General features: G+C 47.0%; 1 protein-coding gene across 2 annotated transcripts in view; it reads right to left on the bottom strand.

The window, feature by feature from the left end:
* Window positions 1-6,626: 6,626 nt before the first annotated feature.
* NT5M (5',3'-nucleotidase, mitochondrial) overlaps window positions 6,627-24,243 on the bottom strand; it is a 37,534-nt gene continuing 19,917 nt past the window's right edge. The window contains exons 4-5 of one of the 2 annotated variants that reach the window (XM_082706856.1): window positions 9,057-9,189; window positions 6,627-7,465 (exon numbers count right to left, since the gene is read on the bottom strand). In XM_082706856.1, the coding sequence (XP_082562982.1) occupies window positions 7,323-7,465; window positions 9,057-9,189 (276 nt within the window). In that variant the 3' untranslated portion in view covers window positions 6,627-7,322. The remainder of the gene's footprint in view (window positions 7,466-9,056; window positions 9,190-24,243) is intronic. The other variant, XM_082706857.1, reaches the window with a different exon arrangement.

Here is a 24,243-nt window from a genome sequence, read left to right as displayed (position 1 = left end):
CCAGGCTTGGGGCACTTGAGTGGGAGGGTATAAAAGCTCCCCTGAAAAAAAAACACCGTTAGCCAATAACACGTGCCTCAAGACTCCAGCTTGTGCCTCAGGTTTGTGTGGGGCACCTTGTGAAGGAGAGAATGCAGCAAGCTAGGATGGGATCCCGCAGCAATGCCATCTCCGTGGAAAGAGGGGCCCATAAGGTCTCTCAGCGCCTGCATTCTCCCCTAGCCAGGCCTGCCCAGGACTACAGTCTCCCACCTGCTCTCTCCCTGGAGCTTGAACTGCTCCCACTGACTCTGCTCTCTTAGGTCAAGGTTAGAGCAGATGCCTTTGACCCATCTACTCAGTAATCAGTAGCTGAGGTCCCCTCCGGGCACAGCCCAGGCTCAGCCCACAGGAGTTTCCAGAGTGTACAGGGGTTCAGAAAGAGAGGCTGGTGGTTGGGAATACCAGTATGGGACCAGAATATGGGAAAGTCTGGTCCAGGAGGCCAATGTCTCTCTTGGGATCCCAGGGAGGCATGGAGCTGTCGGAGCTGGTCCTCTGGCTCCATCCTGTGGCCATCTGTGTGAACTGCAACTCCCGCTCTCCAGCCGGTCTGAGCCCTAGAGGATCCCAGCCAAGGTAGAACACTGAATGCATCACAGGCTTGGTCACCTCAGTCCCGCTTCTCCCCTGGCCTCTAAACTTTAAGTACCCTGATGATGTCTGCCCTTTTTTAGACTCCAGCCTATGCTTCTGAACCAGCTTCGTGGAATTTAACCCAGGATTTTAAAAAATTTATCCAAATTGCCAATAGGGCTGAGGTGTTTGCTGGACAGGTGATTTGGTTCCTATTTCTATGAATTTCTATCCTAAAGAGCCATTTTGTCAGCCTAAACCTCATCCTTGGAGGGCTGCCACTCTGGGGCTTGGGCTGACATCTTCGTCTCCAAGGCCTGGCCCCCAGGGCCTGGGCAGCTTTGGGTAAAGACCTGCAAATGTGGTGGGGGGTGCCTTGGTGGCTCAGTCAGTTAAGCATCTGACTCTTGATTTCCACTCAGGTCATGAACTCAGGTTCATGAGAACTCATGAGATCGAGCCCCGCTTTGAGCTCCACAATGAGCATGGAGCCTGCTTAATATTCTTGCTCTCCCTCGCCCTCTGCCCACTGCTCACAGTCCCCCCGCCCCCGCTCTCTCTCTCTCACACACACACACACACCCCTGCAACTGCAGCCACCAGCTCAGTCCAACCCTTCATTCCTGCAGATGGTGCAGGGCTGGGAGAGATGGCAGTCTGCCTCCCCACCATGAGGTCAGAGGTCAGGGTTGGCCCAGAAACCCTCCAGCAAAGGGCAGCAAACAGCACGTGTGAAGACACAGATAAGATGCATTCCAGGAGCTGCAGGGGTCCAGGTATCTGGGAGATGCAGGCAGAGGCAGGTGAGGAGGGGTCTTTCTTGAGCTCCAAGGAGTCTCCCCCCGTACCATCAGGGAGCCAAGGCTGACTTGGGATCTGCACAAGCTCCTGACTTTTCTCTTTGGGCCCCCTGAAGTTCTTGAGGGTGGTTAGTGTTTGAGGTTTTTGGCCTGAGGGTATCCTGCCCACCAGGCAGGCTGGACAAGGGTCCTCGGCCTGACACCCAGGGCTCCACCTTGTCCGCAACAGCCCAGGAGGAAGGGGCAAGAAGAGCTGGTCCAGGAGGGATCAGGGAGTTTAGGGAATCTGGCCCTACCCCCCCCGCCCCCCCCCCCGCAATGGCCTGAGTACTCACTAATCGCTAGCAACCCGTCCCAGCCCCGCCACCTAACCCCCAACAATTCCAAGAGTGGGCTGTGCTGCCACCTGGTGGTCAAGCCAGGATACGCGCCCCTGGATCCCATTCAGTGTCCAGAACTCACCCCTCTGCCCCAAGGTGAGCTCCCCGCTACCCACTACCTTGTTTCACGGACACGGAGCAAGTCAGTTTCCTCCAGGGACCAGAAGCATCGTGGAATAAAAGTCCCTATTTCCTGCAACCCTTTCTCATGCCATCATGGAAGTTGACCAACTCTGGAACAGGTTGAGAGAATCGTGGCTTTGCAGAGCTCCCACAGCAAGCGGGTAGCAAACCCACGCTCCAGATTCCCTGTTCCCAGGTCCTCCCGCTGCCAGGCTGCCCTCTGGCTCTTTCCTGCAGGCTCTGGGAGCTGCCTTCAGAGCCCATCTCCGCCCACTGGCTGGCCCAGGGCTTGCTTATCAATTAACCTCCCTGAACCCTGCTTTCTGGGCAGATTGTGGGAAAAACCAAATAAACCAAATCTCTATAGAGCTAAAACTCTATAGATAAGCAGACACATATTTGTTATTATTTGTTATTAACTATAACTGATAATCATTTTTTTAATTGCCAACTAGAACTAACTCAGCCTCTTTCCACCTAAAATGGCCTTCTTTGGTGTCATCTAACTCAAAGTCCTCATTCCTCGGAGGGGCTGATATCCCCCGTGGCTTTTCAGAGGGTCTCCCTCGTTTCCGTCCTGGCCAAGAGGACGTCTGGATTCAGGAGCTGGCTTCTGTGTGGGGCAAGGGTGAGGTCTCATGTCTCCTGGTTTCAGGTCATGAGCTTACCCTACCTTTCGGCCTTCCTGAGTCCCTCCTTCAGGGGTAATGAGGGTCTGCTCTGGGCCCCAGCCAGATTGGGGGGGGGGGGTCCCCCTGCAGCCCTCAGCCCTGGGGCTACTTGGTCCCTCCTTGGTGGCTGCCTAATGAGCTCCCAGCCAGGGTCCTCCTCCATCTTCTTGTATAGGCATGCGGGGACCCTGAATTCATTCCTTTCTGGGCCACAGGGAGAGCCAGGATCTCAGGGGCCACCTTGGCCTCACCAGCTCAATGGCTCCCCTGCTTGTGAGACTAGCCTCCTCAACCAGCTGGGTTGGCTGCTGGAATTGCTATCATGTCTCTCCCACACCTGACACACATTTGCTAGAGGGTGGGGGGGGGGTCCCTTTCCAGGAACCCTGCTCATCCTTGCTCTATCTGTGGTCACTTTCTCCAGCAGGTCACTTTCTCTCTAGTAGGGACTGACCCAGGCCATCTCCTCCTTGCTCACATCATGCGTTTTCTGATCTAGACAACCTGTGCCTGACTTCCCTTGGGACAGTGGGACTCCAGGCATTGCCTGAATGCCAGGATGTAGGGGAGGACCACAGGCAAATCAGGTCCACAGGTCATGTACCAAGTGTCACACATGCTATGTTACATTCGTTCTTCTGCCTGGCTTGCAGGGGAATCAGTGAGCTCCCCCTCCACCCTCCCCTTCCTCTTTCTCCTTTTCTTTCTACCTCTTCCTCTTCTCCCCTCCCCAGCACCCCTTTCCTTGGGCTTGTGACTGAGGGCCAACTTGGCCAACTCTTCTGACTTCTAGGCAATGCACAGGTCTGGCCTGATCCTTTCCCACCTCCCATCAGGTCTACTCACCTTCAGATAGAGGCCCATCCCTGGACCACAGACACCGTTTTCCCACGGACACCTGAGCCCTTAGAGAATTCTGGATTGGAGTACGGTGTTATATAGAGGTCACAAGCCCCAGAGCACAGACACCTGGGCTACAATCCTGGCAGCACCAATGATGCGGCACAGCCTCGGTCAGGATCCCAGACTCTGCTGAGACCACAGCCCCGTCAGTCAAGTGGGAGTGACCCCAAGGGTTATGAGGCCACAGAATATGCCCATCAGCTTAGGGTCAGTGCAGAGGAAATGATCATTACGACAGTTATGATAGTGGAATGTGTCCCAGTGGGGATAGTGTGACCCAGAAGAGTGAAGGAACTGTACTGAGTTTTTTTTTTTTTTGCCTAAAACCCCTGGCTGACCCAGAGGTCGTCACTCCTTCCAGGGGCTCTGGTCCTAGGACCCAGACCATTTCCAATATTTTCGAAGGGGTAAATCTCCACTTCTGACCAGGGCCACCTCATCTCAGGGCAGGACAAGCTGGCTTTCCTACTGGGAGGGCGGACTTCCTTCCTTGTAGGCCATGCAATGGTTCAAAAGCAAAACATATGCCTCTCAGGCTTCTAAGAAAGTCACCTTCATCCCAGTTGTGCGTCTCCGTTCGGCAGCAAGAACAAAATCACGACGCCATGCAGTCCCGGTGTCTGTCATTGGCTATTGCAGGTGTCCCCCGCCCCTCCTAGCATCATGAGGGCGGCGGCCAGTGCCTTGGCAGAATGAGAGCCACCGGGTGGGCAGCCATCCGCGCTGGTTTCAGCCCAGGTTCCACCTCCCACCTCCCCTTTATCTTCTCCAGCTCCCCGTTCTGCGGATTCCTCCCTCCTGTACTCACTCCTGCTCTTTGGCCACACTCTCCAGCCCCAGGACCTCTGCACGGCCTTCCCTCAGGCCAGAGGGCTCTAACCTCAGCTACCCAGACCCCAGCAGTGCCCCCTGCCGGAAGGGGCCTATCCGGGACGTCAGGCAGACCAGGGTCCCACTTTGCTTGACCCCGCGCAATGCCCAGGCCTCTCCTGGACCGCTGGCTCTAATTACAGTGAGTTCTGGATGGCCTGGGGGTGGGGGGCACTTTCCCAAGCACTAACTACAGCAACTTTGCCCCGCAATTATTTTTTCTCCTTTAAATGAACGAGGCATCTGAAGTGGTGAGTGTTACCTCAGGGCGAGTGTGCCTTGAGGAGCCAAGAATGGATTCAGCCATGTGTAGCTCTGGAGTTTTTGGACTGGCCTTTAAAGCTCCTGGTGCCCATCAGCTGAAAAGGGAACGCTCTGGAAGACTCAGAGCACTGCGCTCTTGCCGTAGCTCCATGAGGAGCAGACCTAGAATCAGGCCTCTCACAGGCTGGGAGCGGACAGCAGGGGCTGGCAGATGCAGGGGAGGGAGACCCTGAGAGGAGGCTGTGACCTGGCCTCCAACCCCACCCCTGCTCAAGCCCATGGCCCTAGATCTCTCTCTAGGAGCCAGGAGCAGGGGGAGGAAAAGCTGCAGGAGGTGAGCAGGCAAAGGGGTCTCCCTGCCCCCAGCAGGGTACAGTCGGGGCAACTGTTTCCCTGGGACCGAGGTGGCCCATCCCCCAGACACGGGGCCCTAAAGCTGACTTCGGGGAGACAGGCGATGCCAGTGCCAGCACCCATGGGTCCATTGACACCAGAGCGAGGATGAGGAGGGGGTTCCCTTCACCGCTGCCATCACTACACTGAGAAAAGTGCCCCCACATCCAAACATGCCCACCGCTCCATACTGGAGCCACTCCCCAGAGAATCTCAGATGTGGTTGAGAAAAGCCTGATGGGGTTATGTTTCCGTCCTCAGCAGAACGAGGCCCCAGGACAGAAATGAGCAAGTGGCTTTTTTGTTTTGAGGGCGCTGGGCTGGCTGGGTCTGGTCCGCTGCAGTAGCCTTGAGCTAGCCCAACCCCACGAGCGGCAGATGCTCTGCGGGTCCTCCTCCCAGCCAGGTCAAGTCCAGGGAGATGGTGGTTCTTGCCAAGCCAGCAGCTGTGATGACTTTCCAGTCCCGGGCCGTGGAACCCCAGGGGGTCCCTGCCCGACCACCAAGTGGGGGAGGATTTTAGGAGAGGGCATGAAGGCTCAGTGGGCAGGCCTCTGCCCGCGACTGGGGCTGGAGGCCACAAGCCCCAGACACAGGCAGAAAGTACATCATGCAGGTGACATTGTCTCACGGCTCTTAGACAGTGGCCTGGTCCTCGAGTGGGCAGCAACGGAGGGTCTCCGGGGAGCAGCTGGGAGCCAGCCTTCCGGGTCTAAGTTCTTCCCAGAGCCTCAGGCTGGCCAAGACCTGCCCACCCGCCCCAGACGCTGCCCAGCTTGGTCAGGTGACGCAACCCTGAATACACTCCTCGTAGGTGGGGACCTGTAGAGCCGCTCGCCACTGCTGGAGGGATACAGCCGACGTGGGGTCAAGGTGGGGCCGTGCCACGGAAGACTGCCTTTGACCCAGAAGACTGTGCTTCCTCCTCATCAGGATGGCCAGGCTGGCCCGAGAGCCACGGAGCCAAGACGGTCAGCCAGCCCGAGCCTCGGAGACTTTCTCTTGATGTCACCAGAGACGCCACCCGCTGGGGCAGCCCAAGTGTGTCCGTGATGGGACAGTTAGGGGTTCTCTGCAGGGCAGTGATGGGGAGGATAGCAAGGGAGCAGCAGGGGGGTGGCAGGGCGAAGGCCTGAAAGCCTGGGCAGGTGAGGATGGGTTCAAGTTGCCACTTCCCAGTGGGCTGAGAAGAGAGGCCGGAAAGAACAAAAGGAAGATAATAACATCACCCAGACCCTCCCCACACAGCTTTTGGGATTTCAGGAGGAACTTGGTGTGGGAGGGGAGCAGAGAGTGGGGGGCCTGCTCTGAACCGGGCAGGGCAGGGGAGCTGAAGGCTGGAGGGCGGGGCATGCATGGGAAGGAGGCATGTTGGTGGGGGGACAGGTCAGCATGGTGGGGGGCCTACCCAGGTGGCCACCATGGCCACCAGCTCCTCCTTCAGCCGCTTCCTCCTCGGTCCCATGCAGCGCCCGTGGCAAAGTGGGCGGTGAGGCCGCACCCTGCTCAGCCCCCTCAGGAGTGCAGGGGGCCACCCAAGCACTTACAAGATGTGCAGCGCAGTGCCCGGGGGCCAGATGTCAGGGCAGGGACTAGAGGGGGCCACATTATGGGGCAACACTTGAAACCCATTTATTTTGCCAACTTTCGACAAATGTACAAGGCTGCTGACTGCTGGGCCCAGAGCAGGGCCCCCGGGTCATGGGTACGAGAAACTTCTGAGCAGGTCCAAGGCAGGGCAGCCTGTGGTGCCAGCACAGAGCCTGGCATGCCCTGGAACTCAAGGAGTGTTTGCTGAATCCATGGTGGGCCCCCGCGGGGAACGGAGACCGGGTGGGAGGGCAGGGGAGGAAGGGGTCGCGGCCCAGAATGTGAGGGCTCGCCCCATCCGCTCCTGCTTGTAGCCTTCTCACCCCGGAAGCACCTCACTGCTGGCTCCCTGGCCGAGGGGCCGCAGATGGGGGGACTTCCCTGAGGGACGGGAAGAGGCCTACCGGCCCTCCGCTCCTTGAGGTCTGGAGCCCCTAGTCCCAGCCTGGCCATGGCCTGAGGTCGGCCTGAGCTGCCTGGCTGGATGTGTCCTGTCCAGGGACCTTGGGCGAGCCAGCCCTGCCCCGAGATCAGTTTAAGGCCTGGCAGGGCTGGGGAGAGCGGAGAGACATGCAGTGGGCCTGGGCCATGTGAGAGGGAGCCCCCCGCCACCCAGGGGCCAGAGTTCTAGGCGCCCCCCACCCCCACTGGGGCCCTGAGCTGGGAGCCCTGAGGTCCAGGGCCCCCTGGAGAAGCCCAGAGCACAGTCCAGCTCAGCGGGGCCGCTTGCTGTCCAGAATGGCCTTCCAGTCGTCTGCCCATGAGTGCAGCCTGCGGCCGGGGGGCTGCAGCTGCACGTGCCGGTTGTGGCAGGCCGTGAAGAGGATGTGCTCCCAGCTGGGGTTTGGCTCGGCCCCTGTGGGCAGGAAAGCAGCACTTCAGTCCCCCGAGTACAAAAAGTGTCCTCTTCCCCATCATGAAAGTGGTGACTGAGCTCGCACCTGTCTTGTGGCAGGTGGCCCGGAGTATGGGAGCTGGCCCACGGGAAGCAGGGGCGTCGGGGAGGGCTGTACCCAGCGGAGGCACAGCACACGGGGACTTCTGTGCCAGCCACCATGGCGGCCAGCATCAGAAGCTGAGCCCCGCTGAGGCCCGGCCCGTCCCCTCTGGCAGGCTCAGCCTTCCTGCCCCGGCCAGGGCCAGCTCCCGCAGCTTCCCTGCTCTTGGCCATGAGCCCCACGAGCCCCCCTAAGCTCCCATCCCTCATATCCACCTGTCTACACTGGCAAGCCGGTGCTGCTCCTGCTCCTCTCGTTCTGGCCTGACCCCCCGCCCCCATCCCCACCCCCATCCCACTCCCCATGGCTGGACATAGAAGCGGCTCAGGGCGCTGTGCGCCCCATGTGCTCTGACTCTCCTTGTGAAACCATGTGGTTTGGGAGGTCACGAGTGGGCACATCCATGAATTATCCCCTCTGGACACTGTGACTAGTGCAGAGATGGACATGCTTCCAAAAGCCATTAGGGAAGCAATATTCTGGAATCTTCCACTGAGGTGTCCAAAAGAATTGGATTTATCCCCCAAACTGCTAATGGCTGCCGAGAGGAGAGAGCTGGCCTGCGTACAAAGAAAGCAGAGCAGAGTTGGGAGACAAAGAAACTGAATTTAGACTGATGTTGTTTGAGCTCCTAGATTCATCGTGCCCAAAGCCTTCCTACCTCACCTTGCCAGGTAGATACGCTGATATATTTCCCTTCTCCTTTCTAAGTCAGTTTAAGTTTTGTTTGTTTGTTTGTTTGTTTGTTGGGAAGGAGTCACCTATAAGGGATAAATACAATTCCAAAACCACCTTCAACTAAAGAAATGAGGCTTTGGGGGCGCCTGGGTGGCCCCAAAGTGGGTTAACCCCTCAGTGGGTTAAGCTTCTGCCTTGGGCTCAGGTCATGAGCCCAGGGTCCTGGGATCCAGCCCCGCATCGGGTTCTCTGCTCAGCAGGGAGCCTGCTTCCCTTCCTCTCTCTCTGCCTGTCTCTGCCTACCTCTCTGCCTACTTGTGACCTCTGTCAAATAAATAAATAAAAATTTTTAAAAAAATTTTTAAATGATGCTTTGCATTTCCATTTTATACAGTAGGTTCACTCCAAATTGCTCTTGGGGGGGGAAATGGCTTTGAGGCTAAAACCAAATGTTTGGAAGCCAGTCTGGCCCTCATTTTACATAAGAAAGGCAAGGCCTAGAGATATAAAGGGAACTCATCCTAGGCCACCCAATGAGTTACCCCAGGAGCTAGGACCTGCTTTTCCTGACTCCTAGGAGCACCCCTTCCAAGGCTGGATGCTGAGAACAGCCTTGTCCTCCTGGTAGGGAAGGTGGTCAGTGCTGGGCTGGAGGCTGGAGGCCCACTACACTGCTGGTAGCCAAGTGGGGACCACCCAGGACAGGGGCCGTGAGGCCAGCCCCATGTGCTGTTTGTCCCGGCGGCTCTCAGCTCCGCGCTCACTCCTCACCTGCCGCAGGCCACTTGCCTGTGATGTCTGGCCGGTCGTCTATGAGAAGGTCTGCAGAGACCACAGTCTTGTCTGCGGCCAGCACGACGTGATCCAGAAAGTCAGGGCCAAAGTGCTTCTCCACCCAGGCATACTGGAACACAAACAGGTAGGGGGGAGAAGAGAGTGCCATCAGACCTGGACGCAGAGGGAGCGGGGGCCCAGCCAGGCTTTCTCCAGGAAGAAGGGCCGCTGTCTAGGATCTGTGATGATCCCACTGGCAGCAGAGCAAACGGACACTCTGGAGATGCTGTGACTTGTCCCTGGCCCCACAGTTCCAGTCCTACACAACACCATCTGCCCAGGCCTGGTCTACACAATCCAACACTCGTGCCAGGAGTGCCTCCTCCATTCCCCATGTGTATGCACTCTGTTGGGCTCCAGGGACAGAGACAAGGGGGGACAAAGCTTGAAGACACATTGAAGCAGTTCATTAGATGACACAAAGGAGACTGCCGCCCAGCAGTGTGGGGCAGCATGGTGGGAGGCAGTCATGGCCTGGGGTCCGTGTTTCCAGCATACCTACTCCACAAACTCACCTCCCATCACCGTATCTAAGCCTCACACAGCCAATACAGCAGGCAGCGCTCTCTGCATTCCATCCTTATGCACTAGTGCTACTGGGCATCCACTTGGACGTGGGAGCCCATGGTGTGTGGGAGAGATGCTCTCACACGGTCCGCACTCTAAATGCAGGAGACACGGCCCAGAAACAGACAACCAAGTTCAGGTGGGATGAGGGCTCCAAAGGAATACAGCCAGGAGCTCTGACAGAGGGAGGCGACAGGAGGCCTCTCTGAGAAGGGACACCTGCCATTGACTGGGCATGACACGGTGGCGACTGGGTATTAAAGGTCTAGAAAGTTCCATAAAGAGAGAACAACAAATGCAAACGGTGCAGGGCAGGAACATACTTTGATGTTTATCTGAGTGGCTGGAGTGCAGAGAACAGAGCAGCAGGAGGAAAGAGAGAGGCGGGGGGGGGGGGGCAGGCCAGGTCCCGTGGGGCCTCGCAGGACTTGTGGAGAGAGACCCCTTGTTCTAAGTCTGCCAGGTTATCTATTAGAGCTCCGTTTCACAAACTGCCTATGGCCGAGGACTGGCTGTTTTCTTAATTCCCAATTTCTTGTGGACCCCTTTGTCTGTGAGATATGAAACCCATGTCTTCTGCCCATTTCTTGATTGGACTTTTTGTTTTTTGGGATGCTGACTTTGATAAGGTCTTTTCTTCAAAGAAGACACACAAATAGGTCAACAAGCACATAAGAGAATGTTTCACATCACTCGATCAGGGAAATACAAATCAAAACCACAATGAGATACCAATTCACACCAGTCAGAATGGCTAAAATTAACAAGTCGGGAAACAAGAGATGCTGGCGAGGATACAGAGAAAGGGGAACCCTCCTACACTGCTGGTGGGAATGCAAGCTGGTGCAGCCACTCTGGAAAACCATATGGAGGAGGTTCCTCAAAAGGTTAAAAATAGAGCTACCCTACGACCCAGAAATTGCACGACTAGGTATTTATTCAAAGGATGCAAGCATAGTGATCCAAGGGGGCACTTGCACCCCAATGTTTATAGCAGTGATGTCCACAAGAGCTAAAATATGGAAAGAGTCCAGATGTTTATCAACAGATGAATGGAAAAAGAAGATACAGGGTGTGTGTGTGTGTGTGTGTGTGTGTGGCTGGATACAATGTCAACACACAATAACTACTTGTATTTCTATGCATTTGGATATTGAAATGAAGGAAATAATACCTTTTATAATAGCACCAAAAATATGAAATAGGATGATTACACACTTAGAAATAGTTCAGATGATACATTCCATGTTATACGCACTTTGCCACAATCATCAAACATTTGTGGGGTTTTTTTTGGAGATTTTATTTATTTATTGTAGAGAGAAAGAGAGTGTGAGCAGGGGGAGGAGCAGCATCAGGGATCGAGTCCCGCATCGGGCTCCCTTCTTGGCGGAGAGCCTGCTTCTCCCTCTCCCTCTGCCTGCTGCTCTACCTACTTGTGCTATCTGTCAAATAAATAAATAAAATCTTTTTTAAAAAATGTGACACAGCTAGACATCCCATGCCCTGCTGGTGAGCATGCAAGATGGGACAGTTGCTTTTAAAACAGCTTGACAGTTACTTTAAAAGCTAAACACACATCTATCATACAAGCCAGCCAATCCCACTCTCACTATCTGCCCTAGAGAAATGAAAGCATACATCCACCCAAAGATGTGGACCTGAATGTTTATAGGAACTTTATTCATAAAAGCCAAAATCAGGGAACATCCCCAAATGTCCATCCATTAGCAGATAAACAAATGATGCTACAGTCATACAGTAGAATTATATTCAGCAATAAAAAGGAATGTGCTACTGATATTTGCAGCAACAATGAATGAATCTCAAAAATATTATGTCTTTAAATGAAAGCCAGGGACAGACTGTATGAGTCCATACTATATGACACTGTGTAAAAGGCAAAACTGTCGCAATGGAGAATACATCAGTAGCTCACTCATACCAACAACACCCAGAGAGGGAAAGCACAGGGAAAAAGGCTGATTGAAAAAGACACAAACGCACTTTATTTTTTTAATTTTATTTTTTAGAGCGATTTCAGGTTCACAGCAACTGAGCACAAAGTACAGAGAGTTCCCATATAATTCTTATCCCCAAATATATACAACTTCCCCCTTACTGACATCCAACAACAGGGTGGGACATTTGTTACGCTCAAGGAACCTACACTGACACATTGTTATCACCCAAAGTCCATAATTCATATGGGGGTTCCCTCTCAGTGTTGTACATTCTTTGGGTTTGGACAGAGGTAAAAGGACATGCATCCACCATGAATAATTTCACTAATTGGAAAATCTTCTGCTCTCCATTTATTCATCCCTCCCTCCCCACTAGTCTCTGGCAACCACTGATCTTTTTACTGCCTCCATAGTTTTGCATTTTCCAGAATGTCTTATAACTGTAATCATACAGTATTATAGCTTCTTCAGATGGGCTTCTTTCATTTAGTAATATACATTTAGGTTCCTCCATGTCTTTTAATGGCTTGAGGGCCATTAAATGGCTTAGTGTTGAAAATAGTTCACTACCTGGGCGTAACACAGTTTATTTACCCATGCAGGACATCTTGGTTGCTTCCAAGTCTTGGCTATCATGGATAAAGCTTCTATACACATCTGTATAGAGGGTTTTTTTGTTTTGTTTTTTAAAGATTTTATTTATTTATTTGACAGAAAGAGATTACAAGTAGGCTGAGAGGCAAGCAGAGAGAGAGAAAGAGGAAGCAGGTTCCCTGCTGTGCAGAGAGCCCGATGCAGGGCTCGATCCCAGGACCCCAGGACCTGAGCCGAAGGCAGAGGCTTTAACCCACTGAGCCACCTAGGCGCCCCTGTATACAGAGTTTTGAGTGGACATACATTTTCAACTTAACTGGATAAATACCAAGGGGTGTGATTAGCAGATCATACAGTTAAGAGCAGGTTTAGTCTTGCTAGGATGTGCCAAACTATCTTCCCAAGTGGCTCCACCATTTTGCATTCCCATCAGCAATGAGGGACAGTTCCTGTTGTTCCACATCCTCTCCAGCATTTGGTGTTGTCAGTGTCCTAGATTTTGGCCATTCTAATAAGTGCACAGCAGCATCTCACTGCTGTTTTAATTTGCAATTACCTAAGACATAGGATATTGAACACTGTTATGTGTGCTTCTTTACCATCTGTAAATCCTCTTGGATAAGGTGACTGTTTAGGTCTTAAGACCACCTTTTCATCAGGCTCTCCACTGCCTTGTCATTGAGTTTTCAGAACGCTTTGTATATCTTAGGTAACAGTTGCCTGTCAGTTGTCTCTTGCCAATATCTTCTCCCAGTCTGTGACCTGTCTTCTCATTCTCTTGACATCATATTTGGCAAAGCAGAAGTTTCTCGTTTTAATGAAGCTCAGCTTATCGATGATTTCTTTCATAACTTGTTCCTTTGGTGTTGTATCTAAAAAGCCATCATCATGTCCAAGGTCATCCAGACTTTGCTATACATTGTCCACTAAGCACTGCTTTCACTGCATCCCACAAACTTTGAAACATTTTCACTTAGTTCTAGTGAAACATTTTCACTTAGTTCTAGATATTTGTCTTATCTTCTATTGAGCTCCTTCTTTGTTATTTTTAAGTGTGTTGTTTAATCTCCAGAAATTTTTGGATTTTCCAGCTATATTTCTATTACTGGTGTCTCGTTTGAGAACATGTATGATTTCTATTATTTAAATTTGTAAGGTGTGTTTTGTGGTTCAGAATGTGGTCAACCTTGATGAATGATGGTGCCATGTGAGCTTGAGAAGAAAATGTATTCTGCTGTTGTTAGATAAAGTAGTCTATAAATGTCAATCATATCTAATTGATTGATGGCATTATTGAATCCAACCATATCTTTACTGATTTTCTACCTTCTGGATCTGTCCATTTCTGACAAAGGGATGTTGAAGTCTACAACTGTAATAGTAAATTCATCGAATTCTCCTGAAGTTCTATCAGTTTTTGACTCACATATTTTGACACTGTTGTTAAGTGGATACACTTTACACTTTAAGGATTAGCATGTCTTCTTGGAGAATTAACACCTTTATCATTATATAATGCCTTTATTTATCCATGATAATTTTCTTTGGCCTGAACTCTGTTCTGTCCTAAGTTCATATAGCTACTCTCACTTTCTTTTGACAGTGTTAGCATGATATCTCTTTCACTATCTCTATAGTTTCAATCTGTCTATGTCTATATATTTAAACTGTGTTTCTTGCAGACAGCATAAATGCGGGTCTTGGTTTTTTGATCCACTATCAAAATCTTTTAATTTAGACCATTTAGACCATTGATGTTTAAAATGATTATTGATATAGTTGGATTAATATCTGCTGTATTTGTTACCATTTTTGACTCTGCCCTTCTGTCTTCCAGTCTTTTCTGCCTTTTATGATTTTAATTGAGTATTTTATATGATTCCACTTTCTACCCTTTCTTTGCATACCGAGAATCATGTACTTTTTCTTTTTTTACTTTTCTGAGTGGTTGGCCCAGAGTTTGCAGTATACATTTATAACTAACCCAAGGCCATTTTCAAAAACAAGTGTGCTGCTTCACAGACAGTGAAAGTACATTATAATAGCAACAGATTTCTAGTTTCTCCCTCCCATCCCATGAATATATCATTGCTGCAATTCATTTCACTTGCACAGAAGTTAAAATCATCAAATACATTGTTGCTAATGCTATTCTGAAAAAACTGTTAGATGAACTAAAAATGAAAATTTTTATTTTACCTTCATTTATTTTCTAATGCTCTTTCCTCCTTGATGTAGATTTGAGTTTTTGACATATCATTTCTCTTCTCTCTGAAGAATTTCTTTTAAATTTTGTGCAAGACAGGTCTATGGATAATAATCTATTTTTGAAAGTCCAAGAACATATTTATTTCTCCTTCACTTAAAAAAAATATTTTTTTATTTATTTAACAGATACACAGCAAGAGAAGGAACACAAGCAGGGGGAGTGGGAGAGGGAGAAACAGACTCCCCGCCGACCAGGGAGCCCCTCGGCTTAATCCCAGGACCCCAGGATCATGATGAGAGCTGAAGGCAGATGCTCAATAACTGAGCCACCCAGGCGCCCCTCTACTTCACTTTTGAAAGAGGATTTTCCTGGAGAAAGAACTATAGGTTGGTTGGGTTTTTTTCTCTCAATGCTTTAAATATTCCACTCTACTCTCTTCTTGTTTGCATGATTTCTGAGGAGAACTCAGCTAAAATTCTTATATTTGTTCCTCTACAACTAAGGATTTTTATTCCTCTGGCTTCTTTCAAGGTTTTGTCTTCATCTTTGATTTCTGTAGTTTGAATATGATATGCTTAGGTATGGGTTGTTTTGTTTTGCTTTTCCTATTTATCCTGCTGGGTGTTCTCTAAGTTTTCTGGATCTGTGCTTTGGTATCTGATACTCATTTGGTGAAAAATTCTGTCTTATTGCTTCAAGTATTCTGTTCCTGTCTCTTTTTCTTCTCCTTCTGGTATTCCTGTTACATGTCTGTTATACCTTCCCATGGTTCTTGGATACTCTGGAGTTTTAGTTTTGTTTTCTTATACTCCTTTCCCCATTTGCGTTTCAGTTACAGAGTTTTTACCAGGATATCCTCCAGCTCAGAGATTCTTTCCTCAGCGGTGTCCAGTCTATTTAACAAGAACAAAGGCATTCTTCATTTCTGTTACAGTGTGTCCATCTCCAGCATTTCTTTTTTTATTCTTTCTTAGACTTGTTTGCTCTCTCTACAAACTCTGTTCTTTGCCTTTTAGTATGCCTTGTAACTTTTCCTGAAAGCCACACAGGATGTACTACGCAGAAGGACTTGTAGTGAACAGACCTTTAGCAACGTGGTAGTGAGGTGTGCAGGAAGGGGCAGTGTTCTCTAGTCCTGTGAGGAGGCCTCAGTCTGACCATGAGCCCACGCCCCTGGATTCTGAGGTTCACCTGTGTTTCACAGTACTTCCCTCTTAAGTGGGATAGGATAGCTAAACGGGTTGGAGAAAGGTCAGGTAAGTTCTGATGAAATTGCAGCAATTTGGACTTTTGTAAAAGTTTTTCTTGCAGGCAGGCCTTGTTAAGAAGAACAGAATATCTTGGTGTATTTCAAAATAGTTACTTTTTCCTCCCCCTGCCAGAAGCACAAGGGAATTTCTTTTACTCTGAGGTTTACTATGAGAATCTGGCAAACCTCCTAAAAGCAAAACTCACAACAGTGTGGGTCCCCCTATGACTGGGGCCCAAGAGGAAGCATTTTGTTGTGCTGGGCATTTTCTCTATCTTGATTGTGGTGGTGATTACCCTTTAAGGAAGTAAATTTGTTGAGTTTCAATTATATCTTAATAAACAAATGCAGGGACGCCTGGGTGGCTCAGTTGGTTAAGCAGCTGCCTTCGGCTTGGGTCATGATCCCAGGGTCCTGGGATCGAGTCCCACATCGGGCTCCTTGCTCGGCAGGGAACCTGCTTCTCCCTCTGCCTCTGCCTGCCTCTTTGTCTCCCTGTGCTCGCTCACTCTCTCTCCCTCTGTCTCTGGCAAATAAATAAATAAAATCTTTAAAAAAATAAAATAAAATAAACAAATGCAAAAAATACAGCAATAAAGGCAAATTTTAAGGCAATTGAGATCTCTGCTAAATTGCCACCCAGAAAGGTTTTATATTTATTTCCATCAGCCATATCTGAAAATGCAAACATTTACCTAATACTAGTTATTATAATTTTTAAACAATTATCCCTAATAGCAAACAAACAAACGAATAAAAAAACAAAACAAAAAAACGATTGAAGTGTAATTTCTTTCTTAATAAAGTTAAGGGCTCTGTGTGTAAGTTCACTGCAGGTTTTTGCTTTCTATTCACCTCCACAGCCCATTTGTCTCTAGGGTGTTCACTGTTCATTTTTCTCTATGGGTGTAAGAAGCCTCTCAAGTCATCCCCATGGTAACAGTTAAGTCTGTGTGGGTCATTGTCACTGTCTTAGCTTGGGTCTTCCTTATAGCCCATCTGGGTCACTGCAGCAAGCTCTATGTGGCTTCACCGATGAATCCCCTATACCACTGCAGTGAGTGTTCAAAGACATCCATTACAACAGCTTTGCATAAATATCCTTCAAAAGCCTCTCAGATCCTGTGGCCTAAAGTACAAACTCTTGATTACCAAAGGCCCTGACTCTTAGTCTCATCTCTAGCCTCTCCCCTCTCAACCCAACTGCTCACCCCTGCCAGCACCATCTCCTTCCTTCCCATGCCTCTCTGCCCTTACCCCTGCACACCCCATACCCACACCAAGATCCCTGGAATTCCTCTTTGCCTTTGTGCGTGCTGTTCCCACCACTCAGAGCTCGCTCTCCCACTTCTTTGTCTTCTCATCTCCACGACTCAACTCAATTCTTCTTTTCCCCAAGAAGCTGAGCCTAGCCTCCTCCTCTTGGGTGACCACAGAACCTGTGACGCAGTGATAACCACCTATTTTCCTAAAGCAGAGACGGGGCATTTTGTAAGCACTGTAGCAGATTGCTCAGTAAATGTTTGCTGAATGAATGCCAACCAAAAAAGCATTTACATTTTTTTTATTGCAAAAATAATGGCTTATCAAAAAAATTTGGAAAATCAAGAAACGTTAGAGAGAGAAACATCTATAGCTGGCTGTACTTCCTTCCTTCTTATTATTTATTGTTTTTAAAACACAGCTATAATCAAACTATATAGACAACAGACAACTATATACAGAACTTGGAGCCAAGAATGCAGAAAAACTAATCAACCATAAAATTGTTTGACTTTCTGGTTTGAGAAATGTATGTTGAAGTTCATTCTTTCTTTACTGCTGGGCAGGAGCATTTGGGGACAGACAGAAACAAGGGGACGACACCTACTGCTATCAAGCATAGTGCTAGGTGGTTTGTGCAAATTTCTTCTTCGGCTTTGTTTTTAAAATTTATATTTATTGAGATATGATTGGCATGTAACACTGTACAAGTTTAAAGTGTATAATGTATCGACTTGATATATTTATATAATGCAATTTGATTTCCAGTCAATTTTCTTTAAAAATGCCCATGAAGGTATTACTACAACTGTGCTGACAAAGAAGCCAAGTCCCAGAGAGGTGAGTTGAGAAGTTCACAGGTAGGTCCACAGACCCAAAAGTGAAAGTGTGATGCTCAGGTTCAGCCAGGGTTCAGCAGGGTCAGGTGTCTGAGGGGCACCTTTAAGGATAAGTCAAGGCTTGGGCAAGCGTCTTTCATTACTTTTACTAGCTGCTGTTGTGGAAGAAAGGCATTATTTACTAGTCACCTGATCACAACTTCAGTTCCTAAAAATACTTGGGGGATAAAATAGTTTGGCCCAGAGGAATGTAGAGCTATTCAAGTATAAAACTGTGTTGCCATTCCTAAATCAGAATCTGTCAAAATGACTGAAACTGAATCCAAACTACATGTTAGCAAAAGAAACACCAGAAGGATCTCTCAAGACATAGGTCATGAGCAGCAAGCTCATAAAACTGGCCACTGCAGGAGTGAAGAATTCAGTGTGAAGATGATAAAGGGGGGTGCATGGGTGGTGACGAGGCTGGTGCTGAGAAAGGACAGGGGGCAGAACATCCAGGGCAGTGACAGGACCTAGGGCAGTGACAGGACCTGGAGCAGCTCCCTGACACCTCCTCAAAACCCTCTCAGAGCCATGTGGGTCCACATGGCTCAGAAATGAAGATATGAAAGTAAGACATGGTCCTTGCTCTTCAAATGTTGGGTGGACTTCCCCCAAAGTCCTCCTCTGCTCAAGTGAGCAGATCCCAGGACAAGCCCCAAATGAGGGAAGGGATGCAAATCCTGGGAGATGGTGGGGACATGCCATTACCCAATGACAGGTGTCATCATTACCAGTCTACTTCATTTAGTGGAAGATGTGAAAAATGTTGCCATTAAGCCCAAGATTTTCAGGGAAATTGGCTTGACCCAGGGTCCTGCACAGGTTATCATGCACTTCTGTCCACAAACCCAATTAAGATAATAAAATAACCACATCTAAGCAGAAGAATAGAGTTGGTTTTGGAACTATCAGCCATTTGAATGGCCAAATTTCTTTAGATATAATTCATATACCATAAAATCTACTTATTTAAAGTATATAATTCAAGGGCTTTAGCATGGCTTATCTTGCTAAATGTTCTGTGTGCACTGGACTAGAACAGGTATCTACTGTTGTTGTGTGAGGTGTTATATAAATGCCAACTTGGTCCAGCTGGTTGCCAATGCTTGTTCAAGGCTTCTACATCCCGACTGATTTTTTGGGGTGGGGGATGTCTACGTACTCTATCACCTATTAAAACAGATATATTAGTCTCTGTAAAAATTATGAATTTATCTATTTCCCTTTGCAGTTCTATCATATTTTTAAATTTTTATTTAATCAAAATAAAACAAACAGTTCACCCATTTCTCCCACCCATCACCTCCAACCTCCAACAACTGCCAATCTGTTCTCTGCATTTATAAGTTTGGGGTTTTTTTTGTTTTGTTTTGTTTTGTTGTTTTTTTGTTTTTATTATCTTTTTTTTTTTTTAAGATTTTATTTGTTCATTTGAGAGAGACAGAGAGAGCACAGGCCAGAGAGAGACAGAGGGAGTGGGAGAAGCAGTCTCCCCACTGAGCTGAGAGCCCAGCCTGGGGCTTGATCCTAGGACCTGGAGATCATGACCCGAGCTGAAGGCAGATGTTTAACCATCTGAGCCACCCAGGAACCCGTATGTTTGTTTGTTTTCAGATTCCACATAGAAGACATCATACAGTATTTGTCTTTCTCCATTTGTCATTTCACTCAGCATAATACCCTCGAGGTCTATCCATGTTGTCACAAATGGCAAGATTCCATTCTTTTTTATGGATGAAATCACATTCCTCTGCATATAGTAACAAAATTTCTTTATCCATTCATCCATCCAAGGATTCTTAGGTTGTTTCCATAGCTTGGCTATTGTAGATAATGCTGCAGTACACATAGAGGTGCATATATCTTTTCAAATTAGTGTTTTTGTTTTCTTTGAATAAATACCCAGAAGTAAAATTGCAGGATCATATGGTAGTTTTATTTTTAGTCAGTTGAGGAACCTTCATTCTGTTTTCCACCACAGTGGCTACATCAACTTATATTCCCACCAACAGTGCACAATAGTTCCTTTTTCTCCTTATCCTCACCAGCACTTGTTACTGCTTGCCTTTCTGATAACAGCCAAACTAACAGGAGTGAGGTGGCACCTCATTGTGGTTTTGATTTGCATTCCCCTGATAATTAGTGATGTTGAGCTTCTTTTCATGTACCTGTGGGCCTCTGTATACCTTCTTTGGAAAATGTTTATTCAGATCCTTTGCCCAGGTTTTACTCAGATTGTTTGGTTTGGGGGTTGTGTGGTTTTTGCTATTGAGTTGTGTGAGTTCTTTATGTATTTTGGATATAAGCCCTTTATCAGATATAGGGTATGTAATTATTTTCTCTCATTGAGGAGGTTGCCTTTTCATTTTGTTGATGGTTTCCTTTGCTGTGCAGAAGATTTTAGTTTGATGTAGTCCCATTAGTTTGTTTTTGCTTTTGTTGCTTTTGTTTTGGTGTCAGGTTCAAACCACTGCCAAGAGCTATGCCAAGGAACTTACCACCTATTTTTCTTCTAGGAGTATTATGGTTTCAGGTCTTATATTCAAGTCTTTAATCCATTTCAAGTTAATTTTGTGCATGGTATAAGGTAGAGGTTTCATTGTTTTGCATGTAGCTGTCCAATTTTCCCATCATCATTTCTTGAAGAGAATGTCCATTCTCCATTGTATATTCTTGGCTCCTTTGTTGTAAACTGACCATAGATACAGGGATTTATTTCTGGACTCTCTTAGTTCCATTGACCTATGTGTCTGTTTTATGCCAATACTATACTGTTTTGATTACCACAGCTTTGTAATATAGTTTGAAATCAGGGAGTGTGACATCTCCAGCTTTATTTTTCTTTCTCAAAATTACTTAGGCTATTGGAGTCTTTTGTGGTTCCAAATTTTAGGATTGCCTGCTCTAGGTCTGTAAAAGTTACTACTGAAATTTTCATAGTGATTGCATAGTGAATCTGTGGATTGTTTTGGGGTAGTATGAATATTTTAACAATATGAATCCACAAGTACAAAACATGTTTATGTTTATTTCTGTCTTCTTAATTTCTTTCATTAATGCCTGATAATTTTTAATATATAGGTCTTTCACCTCCTTGGATAAATTTATTCCTCAATATCTTATCCTTTTTGATGCAATTATGAATGGAATTATTTTCTTAATTTCTCTCACAGTTCATTATTAATGTAAATAAATACAACAGATTTTTGTGTATGGTTTTGTATCCTGTAACTTTACTGAATTTATTAGTTCTAATAGTTTCTTGATGGAGTCATTAGGTTTTTCTATATATAATATTATGTCATCTACAAATAGTGCTAGTTTTAATCCTTCCTTCCCAATTTGGATACTTTTATTTTTTTTTCTTGCCTAACTGCTATGACTAGGACATCCAATATTATATTGACTAAAAGTGTCTTGTTCCTGATCTTAAAGGAAAAGCTTTCAGCTGTTCACCATTAAATATAACATTAGTTGTGCATTTATCATGTATGACCTTTATTAAGTTGAGGTACATTTCCTCTATATCTGCTTTGTTGAGAGTTTTTTTTTTAATTAAAATGGATGTTCAGGGGCACCTGGGTGGCTCAGTTGCTTGAGCGACTGACTCCTGTGTTTCGGATCAGGTCATGATCTCAAGATTGTGGGACTGACCTCCATGTAGGATTCTGAACTCAATCTGGAGCCTTCTTGAGGTTCTCTCTCCATCTTCTTTTGCCTGTCCCCCTGCTCACACTCTCTGCCTCAAAACAAATAAATAAAATCTTTTAATATAAACAAACAAATAAATAAATAACAAAATGGATGTTGAACTTTGTCAAATGCTTTTTCTGCACCTATTGAAATGATCATATAATTTTATCTGTTTTGTTAATGTAATTTATCACATTGATTGATTTGCAGGTGTTGAACCATCCTTGCATTCCTAGAACAAATCCCACTGGTTATGGTGTATGATCCTTTTAAAGTATTGTTGAATTCACTTTGCTAATATTTTGTTCAGAAATTTTGCATCTTTGTTTATCAGGGATATTGGCCTTGAATTTTCTTTTTTGTGGCATTCTTGTCTGGTTTGGGTATCATGGTAATGTTTCATAAATGTGTTTGGAAGAGTCCCTCCAGCCCCCTTCTATTTTTTTGGAAGAGTTTTAGGAGGAAGGGGATTAATTCTTCTTTGAATGTTTGGCAGGATTCACCAGTGAAGTAATCTGGTTATAGATTTTTATTCATTGGGAAGTTTTTGATTCCTGACTCCATATCCTAGGTAGTAACTGGTCTGTTCAGATCTTCTATTTCACCATGATTCAGTCCTAGAAGGTTGTGTTTCTAGGATGTATCCATATCCATTTCTTCTACAATGTCCAATATGTTGGCATGTAATTATTCTTAGTAGCCTCTTATGATCCTTTGTATTTCTGTGATATCAACCACTGTTGCATTAACTCTCTCATTTCTGGTCTTATTTGAGACCTCTTTTTTTTTTTTTTTTTTTTTTTTTTTAGTGTATCACTTTTCTATACTATAAAAGGCTGCTTCCTTTTATTTCACTTTATAGTCATTTTTATATAAAATTTACATACCATAAAATTCAGCAAGTTAGAGTGCACATTTCAGTGTTTTTTTTTAAGTAATCCTCTATGTTGTACAACGATTGCCTATCTAATCCCCAAAAGTTTCCATCATCTTACAAAAAAACCCTATGCCAATTACCATGAACTGCAAATTATTTTATAAATAGTAGTTTGAGCCAAAACATAGCATGAGCCCCAGTTTTAGACACTGGGTAGCACACAAAGTGGAAGGTACCACCAGAGGAAGTTCCTGGAAGGCTGGAGTGTGGCTCTCACTGCTCCTAAAAGAATCTATGGTTTCTGCTGGTGGCAAGAGAAAGTGATGCATATTTTAGTGTAAGTCTTAAAAGAAGGTTCAAGTTCTGGGAGCAGCTGGACAAGTTGGTGTGAAATGTGTGATGAAATTTAATTCATTATCTACATTTTTTTTACTTGAGTTTAAGTGGAGAGGCTTGATGATGTGATGGAAATGTTTAACATTTATTCTTCAATCCAAATACAGCATCTGGAAGACATCATCAGGAGACCAGACTTCAAATGAAAAGAACATGTCCCACTGTTACATCCAAGCATCTCACTTAATCCCACTTGTGATCACTCACTTGTGGAATCAGGAAAAGGACAGTAAAATGTCATGCTCAAGTATGGAGAATTTAACATGGATTTTTAAAAAATCTCTTTGGGGGATAAACTAGTAATATCGTGCAAAGTTCTGAGTGAGGTGGAATCAGAAAAGGGGGTCAGCATAGCACAGAGGTGCAGAGCACAAGCTCTGGAGCCAGACTGCCTAACCCTGACTCACCATGTCTTGCTGCCAACCTTGGGTAAGTGATTTAACTTCTCTGTGCCTCAGTTCCCTCATCTGTAGAATGGGGATAATAATAGCACCTACTTTACAGGGCTATTATGAAGGCTAATGGATCAATACAGGTGAAGCCCTTGCATATATTACTAACTCATGAGTTAGCTACTACCGAGCCGGTTTGGCTTTAAAATGTCAGTAAGCTCCAGCCAGAAAGAAGGTTCTGATAAAACAAACAGCACTTAAGTCTGACTTCTTGGGTGTAATAAAGAAGCTGAACTCTTAGCAATTAGGCTTCCCTCCTTTGACTGGGTCTCAAGAGGAATCAACTAAGGAGGAAAACTCCCACTTCGGCTGCCCAAGGCTGATGCTGCTCTGGGGGGCAGGAGCGGAGGGAAGAACTCTGTGAGAGGTCCGGTCTTGTGCCCCGACTGAGACCACCATGAGAGCAAACATCCATCTCCAGTTGATGTCCTGAGAACCAGCCCAATACTCCCCCACCACAGGTACCAGGCAAAACAATCATCAGCCCCCATCTACACCCAGCCCCAACTAGCCAAGGACACAAGGTCTACTAGGGATGGGAGGGTGCGTGGATGGTGGGAGAGGATGTGGCTGGGGCTATTTTCATCTCTTCACAAGACACCCTCCGTCTGTCTTCTCCACTGAATTAGTTCCAGTGTATGTGGATCGGGGGAGGTGAAAACGTGGCTGGGAGAGACACTTGCAACCCAACCTGATCCCAACTCCACAGGCTCTAAGGCCACCAGCCAAAACAATTCACCCAAAGTTCCTCAAACATACTCCGCATTTTGCTGTCTTCATGTCTTTGTTTGATGTCCCACTTCCTCCACTGACCGACCTGGTGGTCAGTCTGGCCCCTGGGTGGGGAGGGTGCTCGGCCGGCCACCAGCACAGCGACAACAGTATATGCCCCTCCCTGCAGTGTCACGATGTGCCTTCCTTGTGGGAGCCAGGAATTCTATCTCCTGGAATCTGTCCTATGGACATAATCGCACGA

This window comes from Mustela nivalis (assembly GCF_964662115.1).
Source record: "Mustela nivalis genome assembly, chromosome: 17".
In the NCBI taxonomy this organism is placed as follows: Eukaryota; Metazoa; Chordata; class Mammalia; order Carnivora; family Mustelidae; genus Mustela; species Mustela nivalis.
Note: the sequence above shows the minus strand (reverse complement) of the source record. Positions and strands in the feature narration are given on the sequence as shown.